General features: G+C 51.5%; 4 protein-coding genes across 4 annotated transcripts; 2 read left to right on the forward strand and 2 right to left on the reverse strand.

The window, feature by feature from the left end:
• Positions 1–598: 598 nt before the first annotated feature.
• On the forward strand, positions 599–2,828 carry J4E93_009088 (uncharacterized protein; the record flags this gene model as incomplete). Its single annotated transcript, XM_049346982.1, has 4 exons — positions 599–994; positions 1,043–1,689; positions 1,744–2,331; positions 2,384–2,828. The coding sequence occupies 4 exons, from the start codon at positions 599–601 to the stop codon at positions 2,826–2,828; spliced, it is 2,076 nt and encodes a 691-aa protein (XP_049195937.1).
• A 221-nt stretch (positions 2,829–3,049) lies between these two features.
• On the reverse strand, positions 3,050–3,657 carry J4E93_009089 (uncharacterized protein; the record flags this gene model as incomplete). Its single annotated transcript, XM_049346983.1, has 2 exons — positions 3,050–3,405; positions 3,465–3,657. The coding sequence occupies 2 exons, from the start codon at positions 3,655–3,657 to the stop codon at positions 3,050–3,052; spliced, it is 549 nt and encodes a 182-aa protein (XP_049195938.1).
• Positions 3,658–4,947: 1,290 nt separating this feature from the next.
• Positions 4,948–10,420, forward strand: J4E93_009090 (uncharacterized protein; the record flags this gene model as incomplete). Its single annotated transcript, XM_049346984.1, has 8 exons — positions 4,948–5,023; positions 5,077–6,527; positions 6,580–6,729; positions 8,099–8,655; positions 8,712–8,817; positions 8,865–9,032; positions 9,176–9,647; positions 9,705–10,420. The coding sequence occupies 8 exons, from the start codon at positions 4,948–4,950 to the stop codon at positions 10,418–10,420; spliced, it is 3,696 nt and encodes a 1,231-aa protein (XP_049195939.1).
• An 872-nt stretch (positions 10,421–11,292) lies between these two features.
• On the reverse strand, positions 11,293–13,031 carry J4E93_009091 (uncharacterized protein; the record flags this gene model as incomplete). The annotated part of the gene is made up of 2 exons (XM_049346985.1): positions 11,293–12,123; positions 12,177–13,031. The coding sequence occupies 2 exons, from the start codon at positions 13,029–13,031 to the stop codon at positions 11,293–11,295; spliced, it is 1,686 nt and encodes a 561-aa protein (XP_049195940.1).
• Between the last annotated feature and the right edge of the window lie 3,148 nt (positions 13,032–16,179).

The raw sequence follows: 16,179 nt of genomic DNA on the forward strand, positions 1-16,179 counted from the left end.
TCTAACCAGGTATATTCAAGTACGTTTCGATGTTTCTAAGATCATGGGTATAAGACTCGTAGGAAGCCGATGCTGCCAAATGTAGGTATGCTGTACGCCGGCGACAGCATTTTGCGGCGGTGCCAAGACATCTAGCGCATACGCGAGGGCAACGAGCGCACGGACTTCGGAACGCGTGACGCGACAGTGCCGCCACCTCTCCACGATTGCCTCGCAGACATCGACTTCACCGTTTAACCTACGCCCAAAACTAGACGACATGTCTGCATTGATGCGATTCTTCCCAAGCAAACATTATTGTCGCAACGCATCAATGCCACGAGACGCGGATCTCTGTAATTCCGTTCGCGTCCGTGGCGCATCCTCGACGGGTAAAGGCTAGGCCTCCAATACGCCAAAGACCCCATCTCGCTCTATTTCGCTCTAACAGCTCAGGCAGCATGAAGTTGCCTGCGCTAGCGCATCAATAACTTGACCGTCTTGCGGTATGGTTATACACCTTCATTCGTATAAAGTAATGAGGATTCATGCTCCTGTACGGCGCACACCCAATACAGCGCTCATCAATTCACGACTCCCCACTCGCTCAAACACAACAATGACTGGGACTTCTGGCAAACCCATGAACGAATATCCTGGATTCGGACTACCTCTTCGCAATTGGGAATGGAGCAACTACAGCTTCTATCCGATCGGCTCCCACCACAATGCCTATGGAAGCGAATCAGAGATCATCCCTGTGCGAGAGCTTGCCGTGATGGATGTTCTGGAAAAGCTCACCGATAAGCCCGACTGGCACAAGAAGGTCTTTGATGATGAAATTGTTGCCAAGTGGCGTAATGAGGCCCTCGCCATCCCTGACCAACACTTTTGGCACCTGGCTACCGCTGCGAAGAGCCAGTATTGGACCCACGACGATGACCGGCTCGAGCTTCATGACGACAGGCAGTCTTGCATACTCGAGAATATCTTGGATGAAGGTACATTCGATACCGTACGTTACTATTGCTTTTAAATAGTCTTCATCACTAACGCTATGCAGTGTGTTCAAGAGCTTCGCAGCAAAGCCAAATATTTCGAACAATCGGGCATCATACCTTCTCTCGACGCAAGCGCTTCCGTAGCCAAGTCTGACACGCTCGTTACAAGCGAGCTACACGCCAAGCTTCGCAAAGCTTTTGACCAGCTCAAGTCGGACCACGCTGCATCTCCTGATTGGCATCCCAACTCGAATAGTATGGTGCAGGATCTGGTACACCCGTCTATGTACCCATTGGTATATGGGCGCAGTTCTGGCTTTCGTGAGGAGCAGGTTGGTGTGACGGACGCTGTAAAGCGCTGGGCTGGCAAGGGCGAGGTCGTCCCCCAGCAGGGGCTCGAAACGACTACAGCGCAAAACCGACATGATTATAGCGTTGGAGGCAGCAGCATCCCGCCGGAGTACTGGTCCAATCAATACCAATGGTTGCCGGCCAATGTGGCTTTCCAGGATGATGGGTCTGTCAAGTTTACCAGCTACATCAACAATCTTCACCCTACGAGATATCCCGACATATATCGTACCATCGAAAAGCTGGTCGAAACATCCATACCCATGTGGGATCAGTGTTTGCGGTTTGCAGTCGGCTATCACAAGTTCGAAGGGGCCGGTCGTATGGAAACTCGCACCGGTAAACCCGAGAATCCTGAGTAAGTCAAAGTAATGTCTTCGAATTTTGCAGCTGCTAATGTCTCGTTGCGTAGTGACGAGAACGAAGAGAATTGGACGCCCAATAAAGAAGAGTGTGGTGATGTGGAAGCCAGCGAAGAAGACCTGGAGGAAGAAGGGTACGAGGACTACTACGACAACGATGAGGATCGCCAAGAAGGGTTACTGGAGGCCAAGTGGAAGATCGTCCGCAAACCTCGTATCATGCCAATTCCCTTCAACGACGTATCCTACGCACCGCAACCAGGCAAGCGTCTTGCTGATAGATTTCGCGATACGGGACTTCAGATCATTGTCAAGATGGCCTCGATTGAACTCACGCCCGAGAAGCCGGACTTTCCTGTGGGTGGATGGCACATCGAGGGGCAGATGAACGAAAACATCTGCGCAACTGCCCTGTACTACCTGGACAGTGATAACATCACTGACAACAGCCTCTCATTCCGCATGCAGACGTCTGCTTACCTACAGGATGACGAGGGTTTCGACGTTGGACAAGACTGTTATCACTGGATGGAGCACGTGTACGGCACTGGCTTTGGGTGTGGGAATTCGCCATGTTTGCAGAATTACGGGAACGTACAAACGCGTGAGGGTCGGCTGCTAGCTTTCTCCAATGTCTTGTAAGTCGGTCAAGATTCTGTTCGGACACTGCCTTGGGCTAACGTATGTTAGTCAACATCGTGTTTCTCCTTTTAGTCTCATCGATCCTACAAAGCCCGGCCATCGTCGCTTTATTGCACTTTGGCTTGTCGATCCGACGAAGCGCATCATCTCTACAGCGAATATTCCGCCTCAACAAATGGACTGGTACGTCGACTCGCTACTTGGACCAAGCGACAAGACGCGTCAAGAAGCGCTGTCGAAGCTTCCCCCAGACCTCATCAACCTGCTAGCTGAGAAGGGACTCGCAAGTCCTTCTGCCACTACGGAAGGTCTACTGCCTGAAGAGCTCATGGCCTACGTGCGCGAATACTTCGAAGAAGCCAAGCACTCCCTTCCTATGGGTTTTCAAGAGGCAAGTGAGCATCGCAAAAAGCTTATGCAGGAAAGGGGAGCGTTTGTCCAGACCGCAGAGCAAGGGTGGCAGAGGGCGACTTACAGCTTCTGTGAGCATTGAGACGCTGGCAGAACTTGATGAGAACTCGGTTATTGGCAACTTGCGAGTGGAACGAAGCAGCATGACAATGTAAAGCATCAGCCCTGGAGTTGCAGACTGTTGTATGACCGATCACGTTTGTAGTCCGCTGATATAGAATTACTACTACCCATAGCTTCCCTGCCTAACGCCTCTTGGAACGACAACTTTGCGAGAGCCTTCCACGTCGCAACAACATCTGTTCAACGTCGCTTCGACGCTTCACTGCTAGGCGCCATGCTCCGAAGTGTCAAAGGCACCTTGCCTTCCGTATCATTCCAATGCAACTCATACAGGCCGTTCTCAGCCTTCATGCCGTAGAATGACGTGGCAACCGTACCATCTTCGCCATACAACATCACCGTGGAACCGTAGAAAGCGAAACCCGAAGTTTGTGTCGTGGTGTTGCCAGTGCCGTTGTTGGGTGGGAGAAAGCCCACGCGCCTGTCGACCGATGATGACGAAGGAATGAAGAGAGCTGTGTTTGACCAGGTGGGTTCACCGGTAGCCGTGGTAGCGTTGGGGTTTCCAATGAAGTGTTTGTTGGCATCGATTGTGACTATGTCTGTTAGTTGGGATGAACTTGGGTACGCGATGGCTTGAAGAAGCCGAACTTACAGGTTACGACAGCAGCATCGGTACTGTTGGCAAGAGCAGGCTCTCCGAGGTATGCAAGACCATCGGCATAAAAGAGTGGCAAGCCGCCAATGTCTTCACTGTATGCATACAGCTGGAAGGGCGTGGAAGCGACATCACGCTTGCGGGCACCAAAGACCGCAAGCGGAAGCAGAGCTAAAAGTACGCTGCGCATGGTGGCATACATGATGAAAGAGTGGACGTAGAGGGATATGAAAAGAGCGTCAGAAATGCAGCAAGAGTGTGAAGTGTGGTGGTAACAGCTAACAATCAGCAGTCCCAATGTCCTTATTACACTCAATACATCGGCCGAGTCAGTCTCTATCTCTACAGTCCCCTGAGCGACTCAGATGCATTACGACGTCTCCACGTATATTCATGACGCCTCGAGTGAAAACCATATCTCTTGGTATACTACATTGGGAGGTCTCCGAAGGGCTACAAGGACCCGCTCTCGTACAGTGCAAACTGCGCTATCAAGGGTTGCATGCTGCCTGATTTCACTTGTTTCAATATTGAGGCGGAACGTCCCCTCAGCCACTCAAAGCACAGATGCGATACGTAGTGCGAGTCGGAGCGGGGCTTATTTTTGGCACTGCCAAGCTCAAGCTAGAGAATGCTTGTCGTCTCCACTGTCGCGTATCTCTCTAGGTACCGATCGAACCGTTCAAACGCAGATTCTACCCGTTTTTCGGTGGATATTCGAAGAGTTTGTCTATTCGACTTCATGTACCTCACTCCACTGAGTACCTGGTACAACCCAGCAACAACGGCGCGCCGACCTGTCATCATGGACGGCCCTTCCGCGGCGCTTCCTTCCTCCGATTCCGAGTCAGCAAACTCCGACAATGCGCGAAGATTTCTCAACAATCGATAATGCCATGGGCAGATGCGGCGGAATGGCACCGATCGAGTGGGGGCTCACCTGATGCTCGAATAGACTTTGCGCATACTACTCAGTAACCCCACGCCGTTTTTAGATGCACAATACCGCTAGCAGATCACCGAGCAGCCGGTGTACCTACGCCAAGTAATGCCCTATAGGGGCGTTCGAAGTTTGGAGTAGGGATCAGGGTAGACCTGACCCACGATAAACAATGAGACTATCAACGGAGGCTCACGAAAGAAGAGTACGAGCGAAAGTTTCGATTTTATCATGACGTCCTTGAGTCGTTGTAGACAGCACAGGTGATGCCCCTAATAGATCTCTCGGATAAGACAGGCTATGAAGGTAGGATGCAAGGGCGATATAAAGGAAGTGAAGACTTGTTGTTGTGGAAAACCATCAGCTTGTCTTTACATTCGTTTGACTGAGCTCAGATCACTCTTTGGGTGTTCGTTTCTGGAGTCGTTCGTGTCTTGTCACTCGCTTTAGACCTCACTTCCGCTCGTTACACGGTCATTGCTCGTTGTCTCCATACATCAATTTCTCCCGAGTACCAAATACCTTTCAGGTATTCACATCATGTTGTTGCGAGGCGCTTTCGGTCTTGCAGCCTTGACTGGCTTTGCAGCCTCTTCGCCTTTCGTTACGAACTTGAGTAGGCTGCACCTCGTTCTCATGCAGAGGCAACGATAGCTAAACCATTTCTAGTGCCGAGAAGAGCATGCGATGGCAACACTGCCTCTACCCGCTCGGAGTGGTGCGACCACTCCATCGACACCGACGCGTCCGTCGAGATCCCAGACACTGGCGTGACGCGCGAGTACTGGCTCGAACTCACCGATGTTGTTGTAGCACCTGATGGCGTATCTCGAACAGCGATGGCCATCAATGGCTCGATACCCGGACCGACGCTCATCGCAGACTGGGGCGACATGGTCGTTGTTCATGTGACCAATTCCCTTACGACATCTATGAACGGCACGAGCATACACTTTCACGGTCTTTGGCAGAAGAACACCAACGATCAGGACGGTGTGAGCTCCATTACGCAATGCCCAACGGCACCAGGAGAGTCAATGACTTACACCTGGAGGGCTACCCAGCACGGGTCGACTTGGTATCACTCGCATTTCGCCCTGCAGGCTTGGCAGGGCGTCTTTGGCGGCATTGTCATCAATGGACCTGCCACGGCAAACTACGACGAGGACTTGGGTATGCTCTTCCTCAACGACTGGGATCACCAGACGGTTGATGAGCTTTACCTATCCGCCGAAATGGACGGCCCGCCAGTTCTCGACAACGGCTTGATCAACGGTACCAACACATTTGGAGACGGCGGCCACCGTTACAATGTCTCCTTCACAGCCGGCACTTCTTACCGTATTCGCCTCGTTAACGCCGCTGTCGACACCCACTGGAAGTTCATGATCGACAACCACACAATGACTGTCATTGCATCCGATCTTGTACCTATCGAACCTTATGAAGCCACTATTGTCAGCATCGGTATGGGTCAACGATACGACGTCATTGTAACAGCTGATCAGGGAGACGTGGCCGACAACTTCTGGATGCGTGCCATTCCGCAGTCCGCATGCTCTGAGAACGACAACGAGGACGACATCCGCGGTATAGTCTACTATGGTGACTCAGCTGGAACGCCGACCACCTCCGCATATGACTACGAAGACAGCTGCTCCGATGAGACCAAGAACCTCGTACCGCATATCCCCAAGACCGTCGGGGCAACATCGTCCACAGCCGATGAGCCTGTCTCTGTCGGCCGCAACGACGAGAACGTGTTCAAATGGGCCCTGAACAGCACTTCCATGGTCGTATACTGGGATGACCCTACGCTTATGCAAGTCATGCGAGAAGAGAGGACATTCGAGGCCTCCAACGCCGTCTTCCACCTACCGCGCGAGAACGAGTTCGTCTACGTAGTCATCAGCACCAACATCGGAGTACCCCATCCCATTCATTTGCACGGCCATGACTTCTTCGTCATCGCTCAGGGTACAGGAGAGTACACCGACGACGTTGCTCTTAAGCTAGACAACCCGCCGCGCCGTGATACCGCGATGCTGCCAGCATCGGGCTACCTTGTCATCGCTTTCGAGACTGATAACCCAGGCGCGTGGCTGATGCACTGCCACATCGTACGTAACCCTCTTTATTTGTACCCGTATCACTTTACTAACATCCATACAGGGCTGGCACACATCCGAGGGCTTCGCGATGCAGTTCGTTGAGCAGTACGACAAGATCGCGGGCATAACCGACAAGGATGCGTTGGAGAGCCAGTGTGATAGCTGGAAGGCTCATAGCGGGTCCGTTGGTATCCTGCAAGATGACTCTGGTGTATGAGGCGTAGTGTCATCTTGTCACGTGGTTACCCTAGAGTCCCCGGGCTCACCTTCCATGCGAGACTAGCTTTTTCACACTTATAATACACAAAAGATCCATCCAGTATCTCACACTCTTGATGCATGCCCGCGTGTACTAGTGACGGCGTTCTTGACCTCCGTTTCGCTTCCATCCATCATCGCCTGCGCCATCATTCCATGCGAGGTTGGCCCCCGCTTAAACGCCGAAACTGTGTCATGACCGCACCTGCATATAGTCGACTATCATATGCTGGTGGCTTTCGCGCTCGCGGTATTGTTTAATCTAATTGAAGCATTCGATCTACAGCGGGAAGCGCGTGCCTGCAATATCTTGTGGCACAAGCTCTCGAACATACGTCATCCGTCATCAGCCGAACTTCATCGCCTCAGCCCCGCGCTGCCGTCTTACCAACATCCCCATCACCACGAAGCGACTCTGAATTCGGTAGCGACCTGCCGCAAAGCAGCATCTCTCGTGTCGCCTCGGATCATTGTGCGACGCCATTTCTGCCACATGCTGCCCCATCATGGCGACCCCAACTGATAAGTACGTAGACGTGCATCCCAACTCTGGTCATCTCATGTTTCATAGGGCTTCCTTTGACTATGCCTCTTTGTCACTTGTTAGGATGCTGGGGCCGCTGTACTACCACTAAACTCCACTCATGCTGCATCACCTTGCCGACGACATTATGGCCTCGTGTCGAGATCTGGCCCCTTCTATGAACCACCGCCCGCTGTGTCTAACATTACGGTGCCGCAACTTTCCGCCCCGATTATCGAAGCATCTATAGGCCGATCAAACAGCTCCATGGATATGTGCGCCTGCCCCGGAACTGGCACAGTTGATGGTCTCCGTAACGGCCTACCCGCACTCCAATGGAGTCTTGCATGGTTGAGAATTACACCAGATGTAAACTCCATGGCATGCCATGTGTGAATAGTTGCACGACAGACGTTTCGGTTCAAGACATTAGGCCCTGGTGAACTCACGCCACTCAACAGCATGAGGGCGCTGGTTGCATCATTACGCAAATTCGGACCCAAAACCCAAGTCCCAAGTCGCTGGGGCTGAAGAGACATCTGACTTTGAGTATTAAGAGATGTGACTATCTTCAGTATGACTGAACTACATCGCCATTACTTGCACCATTTCTTATACCATTCATCCAAGAATCCGACATCACTTCCTATCTTTTCTTTTACTTCCCCGAATCTCTTCTCGCGTGACCACAATGCGCATTCTTTATCTATGCCTTCTGCTCTGAACCGTGCAAGCATTTGTTCCGTCGTATCTAGCTGACCCCACGACTAGAGACACTCAAAATAATGCTGGGTTTGAGCGAAGGGAAGACATCTCTCCCGTCGAGCAACGAACCGACACCTCCACAACTCCCGCACTGGCTAGCGACCACTTACCTCGACACGAGCCGCAAGATCACAGTAGCACTGCCGTTGATGGCAACGTAGACGATAGTGCTAGCCACGAAGCTCCACGGAATACGCAAGAACACACTATCTCCCGTCGAGACGTCAAGGACTGGATAGCTCTGGCAAAAGCCGGTGTGGACATCAAGCAGTACCATGACTTCTTAAAATCCAAGGTGGCGGATGGTGGCTGGATATATCAGATTGGACCTGATGACAAGATACTTGGATACGGGAATGTGACCCTGACTGAAGAGGCAAGACTTGAGGTAGAGAATCACGAAGATACTTTCGGTATGTTGGAGGACCTTCCCATACGATCTCTACGGGCTCTACCATCCGAATTTTCGTCTTCCGTAACGCGCGAAGGACCCGAAGTCGTCGAGCGAAGAGAAAAGCTTGTGCCGAGAGATTTGAAGTGGATGATCCAGGATACCGCAGACGAAGCCCTCGTGGTGGACAGTCAATATGAGTACGTATGATATATCACCACATGTTCTATCAGCTAACTAATTGTGTACCAATTAGAGGCATGGACATAAGTACACATGTCGATTTTGTGTACCCCGAGCATCCAGGCGAGGATGTATCCGTCTATTTGATTGACTTGGGCATTCAGATCAAGGTTATCAACGTAAGTTTGAGTCCAACTGCTTTGCATCGCTAACTGTTTCGTTGCAGAAGGATGAAGAACGAGAATTCAAGACAGACAACGACCGCGTTCTCCAGTCCAGCTCATCTATTGCAGCGGGTCAAAGTCCTGAAACAGATGACAATGTTGAAAAGCCATCACACGGGACTCGAGTCGCCTCGAAAGCTGTGGGCAAGAAATATGGACTCGCGAAAGAGGTATGTTTTCGCCAAAGTATGGCTTCGTCATATTCACTTGGTATTCCAAGGTTGGGTCTTGGGCTTCTTTGTCGCAGGACTCATCGATCTGCTGTCGATCATACATGCGAAACAGTCGGCTGACATCGCGCGAACTCTTCTAGGCGTCCTTGGTTTCAACAAAGCTCTATCCAAAGACCGGCGACTGGGAAAACGGCATGTGGCTGATCCTGAGAGACATCAAAGCCCACGAAGGGCGAGCTTCTCGAAGTGTCGTGATCACGTCTTTGGCCATCGGCCAAGGCGGAATCACACCCGAGGCAGCTAAGAATGACGAGAGGATGCAGCTACTCTACGGAAACGATCTGCGCGAGCTTTCCAAACTTGGTGTACCTTTTGTGATGGCCGCAGGTAACGATGCCGAGAAACAGAATCGTGGAGATGTTGATCAGATTCCAATGGTTCTCCAAGATGACGATATTCCACTGATCATCGTCGGAGCTTCAGACTGGGAGGGCAAGCGAGCCGCTTTCTCACAAGGTGGTCCACTCGTCACGATCTATGCGCCGGGCGTCGACATCGAATGCCAGAACAAGGAGGACAAGATAAAGGCAACTGCAAGTGGCACCTCGCTAGGTGAGTAGACCTCCTCTGCAGGTTCGCACTCGAAACTGACAGGTGACTTCAATGTAGCTGCACCTCAGGTAGCAGGTCTCATAGCCACATACTTGTCCTATTCAAACAAGCCTTGGGACGATACCAAGACTGGTGTGGAGCGCGTCAAAGCTATCCGAGACTATGTGACCAGTGACAAATCGAGTTGGGAACGGGCTTCTGGCAGCGGTATCCGTGTAATCTGGAACGGGGCAGATGAGGCCGCTCATGGGCACGACGACGACGACGACGACGAAAGCCCGAACGACTCTGATCCACCTCCATCGAGCCCTCCACCTCCGTCCAAACCATCTCGCAAGAACAAAGCACTTTCAATCATTTTCCAAAGGTATTTTGATGGGGTCTGGACCGACAACTCCTGGTTGTTCTTCCAGAGCGATTACGGCAAGTCTTCCGTATGTCGCGATGAAAAGCACGCTTTGAGGAAGGAAGAACCAGTAGGAGACGATTACGACATGGTCAAGAACCCTCCCTGGCCTGGAGGTACGTACGAGATGAACGACCTCATCGACGGCGTCGAATGCGACTATCTCAACGATGGAACCAATCCTGGATCTCTTTGGTGTCAAGATTGGGATGCGCCATTTCCGAAGGACTCCGAAGGCCCTTTGCCCAAGCACCTAGAGATCAAGTGCAAAGAGGAGGAGGCGAGATGGAAGAGTGAGGCTGAGAGTTGTTCGCTTGGTCCGGAATTAAACATGGACCATCATGCAGTTGTTACGTGTGACTGGTAGCTATCGCCAACGATGCGGTAGAGAGATGCTAAACAGCTTTTCTCGGGATTTCTTTCGCTGAGTTGTTTGGTTCGGTCTCATCCTCCTCGGTACTTGGTCGTCAGATGCGCTCGCTATTATTTACGACATCTATTAGCTCTACGTTCTTTATGAGTACAACACGTACGTCAAAGCGTTGTTTGTGTGCCGATAAGCCCAGAAACTTCGAGATCAGCTTCCTATTCACATACACCTTTGGAATGAGTATGGTAAGCCGGTGCAAAGAAAACCACATTACGCCGTCAGTGAAATCCACTGGGTATCTTCGTACGCGTGGCTGCTCCGTTCAGCGCGATTCTGTGAGAAGGTGACGCGTGTGCACGGCTCTCAGAGCTGGGTCCACAGAACGCCCGTGTAATCTCCATAGTAAATCCGTGGTATCTCCGCTCATCAATGCGACCACGATCGTCATTCTTCAGTGAGATGCAAGCCAGCATCCTCGATGATTGGGCGGCCACAGAGGAAGCTGCAAAGACGAACATCTGCGGGTCCGCGCTGCTCCATAAGTGAAAGCTCCGCGATACGCAGATGGCATAATCGATGCCGCACAGTACAACAGATTAGGCCATCAACGATTGACACCATACCGAAGATGTGTTCGAGATTTGCGAAGGAAAGATTGGCGAAAGGCCTGAAAACGCACTTAGCGGTTCGCGGCCTGTGAAAAAATGGGGACAACAAAGTGTTGAGTCATGCAGCTCGTAACAAACTCACAGTGGTGGGTCATGAGAGCGAAAGGGGTGATTGAGTAAAACTTTGTTCATTTTTCTTTTTGCTGCTATGCCCAACTTCGAAGGATTCATGCAGGTCGGGTGCTATGTAGATCATCGAGATCAAACCCTCAGACTCGCTACGTTTTGCGCCAAGAAGTCATGGGTATCACCCCTAAAGTCGTCATCAAGGTAGCTGTTCCTGTTCGCACCAAAGTTGATCAGCTTCCTGCCCTCGCTCCACTTCGGCCAGTCCATAAAAGTGTTGCCCTCATTAGGGTCCAAGTTGTAGACGAATGAGTAGTAGTAGCCTCTAATGGTCTTCGCGGCATTGTTGGGCAAGATGCCATTGAAGACTTGCAGGATGTCGGAGCCATGGAACGTTCCTAGAATGGGTGTGCCGAAATTGTATGTCGCGAGATAGGACCAGGATGGTACATCGGGGGCGACTTGACCAGTGACCTCCAAGAAGAGGCGACGTGTGAGGGTGAAGGTAACGTCGCCGAGAATAGCGGAGACACGCTTGAATTGCGGGTAGAAGTTGTTGAGCAGGCCGGTGCGGAAGGGCGAGCCGTCCTCGGTGATAGTTTGGTAGCTGCCTACTAGCTGTTCGACTTGTGCTGGTGAAGCATTTTGAAAGAAGATGGTTGAGAGATAGGTCGTTACTTCTTTGGTCGTAGTCAAATTCGAAGTGAAGAGACCAAAGAGAGTGCCCTCATCTTCTTGGTCACCAACGATGAAGGGTACCTTGGTGTACTTTCCAGCTTTGACAAGGGCATCGGGAGAATCCGAGAGGGCCTTTCCATCGGGGCGAGGCAGATAGGAAAGATTGACCGTGAAGTAGCCTAAGATACCCGGGACAGTATTGGCGGCATTGAGGAACTTGGTGTACGGTACTGTGCGGAGACACGCCAAGGTATCTGCAGAGCTGGCACATCCAGCTGCTTCAACGACCTGCAAGGAGTTAGCATTATGCTTAGCAGCAACGAGTAGGATTGAACACGTACCCTGTCGTAGATAGCTTGACCTTTGGGGCAGTCAACGGGATCAGCTGGAACTATCGAACCCGAGTTCATGATGCCAGCTCTGAACAGCGGCTTGCCATTGTAGTTATTGTCGCCGTCGTAGAGCATCATCTGATCCAACACGGAGATAGCACCTGCAGACTCTCCCCAGATCGTGACCTTCTCAGGGTCTCCACCAAATGCGGCAATGTTGTCAGCCACCCATTCCAAGCCCAATCGTTGGTCTAGTAGCCCTAGATTGGCGGAGCCATCGTCTAGTACCTCTTTCCCGGGCATGAAGCCAAATCCGCCCACGCGATAGTTGACTGCCACAAATACGATGGGCTTGCCTTGAGCAACTGATTCGGCGACAAGGCTTGTGCCATCGTACATTGCAGTAGATCCAAGTTCGAAACCGCCACCGAAGATCCAGAATAGTACCGGAAGTTTGTCGCCAGCTTCAGTGCCGGCTGGGCGCTGTACATTGATAGTGAGGCAGTCCTCTCCAGCATTTGTGATGGTCTGAAGAAGTGGTAGGTTCAGGATAGTGCCTAGGACATTGGTGGGAATGTTTCTCTCATCTATGCTGAAGAAGAACTGTGGGCATGCTTTTGGAATACCGGTTCCATCGACCTTTCCGAGAGAGGACGTTATGGGCTGAGGTGGCTTTAGTCGTAGCTGATCGATCGGAGGCTGTGCGTAGGGGATGCCTTTGAAGGACTCGACACCCAATACGTTGATGCCAGCAACCGTAGCTTGAGGTGAGGGAGCAATGACGGTGGGGTTTGCTCGTTTTTCCAGGGGTGCTGGGACTGCCAGAGCCAAAGGAAGCAACGAAAGAAGTATCGACAGCTTCATAGTGAGTAGTTGTGCGTTCGACTCGTGGTAGTGGAATCAAACGAAGTTTTTGCTTCTGGTGATTGCCTCTACAATCGCTGTGCAACGCACGATACTTAACTTGCCCGGTAGAACAGATGTCACAAGCCAGGGACTATGCTTCAAGACGAGCCTCGGACAACGTCGAAGTCTACTGCGGTCCGGACGAAGAGTAACTTAAAAAGATTCGTCGTAAGCTCGAAGGTCGCCGTGGCTGCAGATACACCCATGCTTCAATAGCATCCTCCCGGAATTTTGGGTTGCAGATCGCTCTCGTTTTGATGGAAGTGGGGTCTGACAGCCTTGTGAGGTGACACGGTGCATGAAGAACATCGTGCGCTGACCTATCCGAACTCGCAGTCCTGAGCGTCAGCCAGGGGAAAGAGCCACAATAGGCTTGGATCGTTGGTGGGTAGCTTCCGGCGCGTATTGTCTAGGCAGCTGGTCATGAGGTGTCGGCGCATCTAGCGGACGAGTAGTAATCCAGAGTTCATGGTTTTGCGCCACATCAGTCTTTACAAAAGCCGTTCTCGAAACTCTTTTTGCTTGCGCTTTCGACACAACGCGACTAACCTAGATACACCGACTATGAGATGTGTAGTGGAGGGACGTGCAAGGTAGGATATCGACGCCAAGAGTGGCATTGACTGCCGGACCGCAAACGGATGCATTCTCCCGGCCTGTGGGTGGGTGTACCGACTGAATCGCCATCGTTGTTGACATGCTCGGAAACCAGCCATAAACTGCGTTGGCTTGTATTCTGATGACGGAGATGTTACCTTTCAAGGGGCAACTACTTCGCCCCGCGTGGACAAAATGCGGGGTATCCACGATGGGTCTCCCCACGATCTCGGCGGATCCATCGCTCGATATATTGGTCTTCAGCGCCTTGCTTGCGGGCAAGGCTGACGCCTCGGTAGTAGAGAGACGCCACAAACTTACGCAAACTCAAATTGCATGTGAGAGGATTTTAGGAGGTTGCGAGAACTCAGCGCACCGCGCCAACCCCTACGTGCACTCCGATGGCTGATGGATGTGGAGCCGGTAACGGTAGTGATGCTAGCGGAGCGTATTCATCCGTATCGAAAGCTTTGAAGAATCTTGGAATGGAAGTTACCGTTCATTTGATATGTACTTTGAGCGCGCTCGATGAGGTCGTGTGAGGAAGGCAGAATAGGCTGCTATGACGTGGCCACACGCCCCAACAAAATTGTAGGGTCGCATGCAAAAAAACATTGGGAGAGGAGCATGCTCTCAAATTACTCAACAATGCGAGTGCGCGTGTTGGGAGTCGCATCCGTGTGCAAAGCTCAGGTGGGAGGCGCGCGAGGGTACCTACCCTCAGATTTCCGTCTCAGCCCTGGGGGGCAGTGCGGGATTACTAAGCGTTGTCTCCGACCTTGTCCCGGAACACCTGTACTTCAATAACCACGACTGTCGGCTTTTGCTATGAGCGATCTGAACTTGCGACCAAATCGATATAAATAGGCCGGTACTTATTTTTCAGTCACACACAACACGTAATTAGCATCAAAACAGCCACTAGGACTGTTTCATCATTTTGGCCTCATCGCCATCTCTAGCAACCCACTCATCTACAAGATAGCGGAGGAACACGACAATCTCAAACTGCGGCGATGGAGCATACCTGCTTCCGATGTCTGAGCTACGTATACGGTATCAAGAATGAGCGCTGCCACTGTCTTTCTTGGTAGCTATCTGCTGAGGCGACACATGGTACTTCGTTACGGACGCAAACTTCTTGTTGGGTAACTTCTTGGCACATCTCTGGCTATACTTTTGTCTCCATATCGAGATACATTCAAGATTTGATGTCGAACAGAGCGAAGTAATGGTCCCACGAGGGATGGTACAAGCAACCAGCGCTTACATGCATCCGATATTACGCGGTGGTAGGTGTCACTGTGCGTGCTTACGTGCGTAAGTAATTTCCCGGTTACCGGGGGCCTGAAGGATAGGTTCAGATATCCCTAGCGAATTCTTCTGCGCGAATGTCTCGGCCGCATCATCTCCAATGTCGTATTTCAACATCGAGGTTGAGCCCATTCGCTATAACAGCCGATGTATTAGTTTTACCGAGTGGGTCTCGTTGTTCACTTTGTGTCTTGCCCCATTGATCGCGGTAAGTTTAACCTGGACTATATTGCTGTATGAAGACAGAGTACTGATGGAAGTCGTGCTTTAGCACATCGTATCCGGCACACCTACAATAACGTATCTGACCGATCGACGCCCTAGGTGGTACGATCGGCTGTGCAGCTATAACCCGACATCTATAATCTGGAGATACGCCGCGATAGCCGATCGGCGCATTCGCGCTGTCCAGTGGAGTCGTCATGATTTAGCAGCCACCAACGCGATATTCTGGACCTCGAACGGATGGAATGGCGGGGAAGACATGGTTACGGCCTGTGCTCCGCACTGCTTACGTTTGCCAGAACACACCCACGTTGAAGTAGCCTCATTGACAACGATCAAAACCGTTATCACAACACTTCAAGGCGTGTCAGCACTCTATTTACTCATCGGTGCCATGTCCGGAGCCGCACTTCCCGGCGTCGCTATTGGATTCGGTATCGACGCCGTCTTCTTCCCGTTGGCTGTTCTCGGTCTTTTGCGATTATGCGCTGCAACGTGGCTAACAGAGGACTTTGTATACCAGCGAGGCGGCTTGCGGAGCGTCACGACAATCGTGCAGATGCACCGGACTCTCATGCCAAAGGACAGTGACATGGAACCCGATCAACAACCGACAGCATTGGAACCTCTCATAATAGCGCCATATGAAACAACTGGATTCAAGTCGCCCGCAGAATCCTGGAAAAGCTATCTCTTTCGCTTCTTCTTCCTTCTTCTTCTCGGAGGTGTTTGGACATTGGCTCTACTCATCTTCACCCCAGTATTAGGAGACACATTTTTCACTACAACGACTTTTCTTCTCGGTTTGTTTTACTTCGTCTTTATCACCGTTTCCCTCGTATTGTACGCCTTCTACTTTGCTCGCGGCCAAACGACGACTACGATTTTACCCTGTATCTCGAGCACATGGTACCGGATCTATACTCTGCTGCTCATGGGTCTCATGGTGGTCCTTATTGTTATTGCAAGT

The sequence above is a fragment of the Alternaria ventricosa genome (assembly GCF_023758065.1).
Source record: "Alternaria ventricosa strain BMP 2768 chromosome Unknown scaffold_19, whole genome shotgun sequence".
NCBI classification, from domain to species: domain Eukaryota; kingdom Fungi; phylum Ascomycota; class Dothideomycetes; order Pleosporales; family Pleosporaceae; genus Alternaria; species Alternaria ventricosa.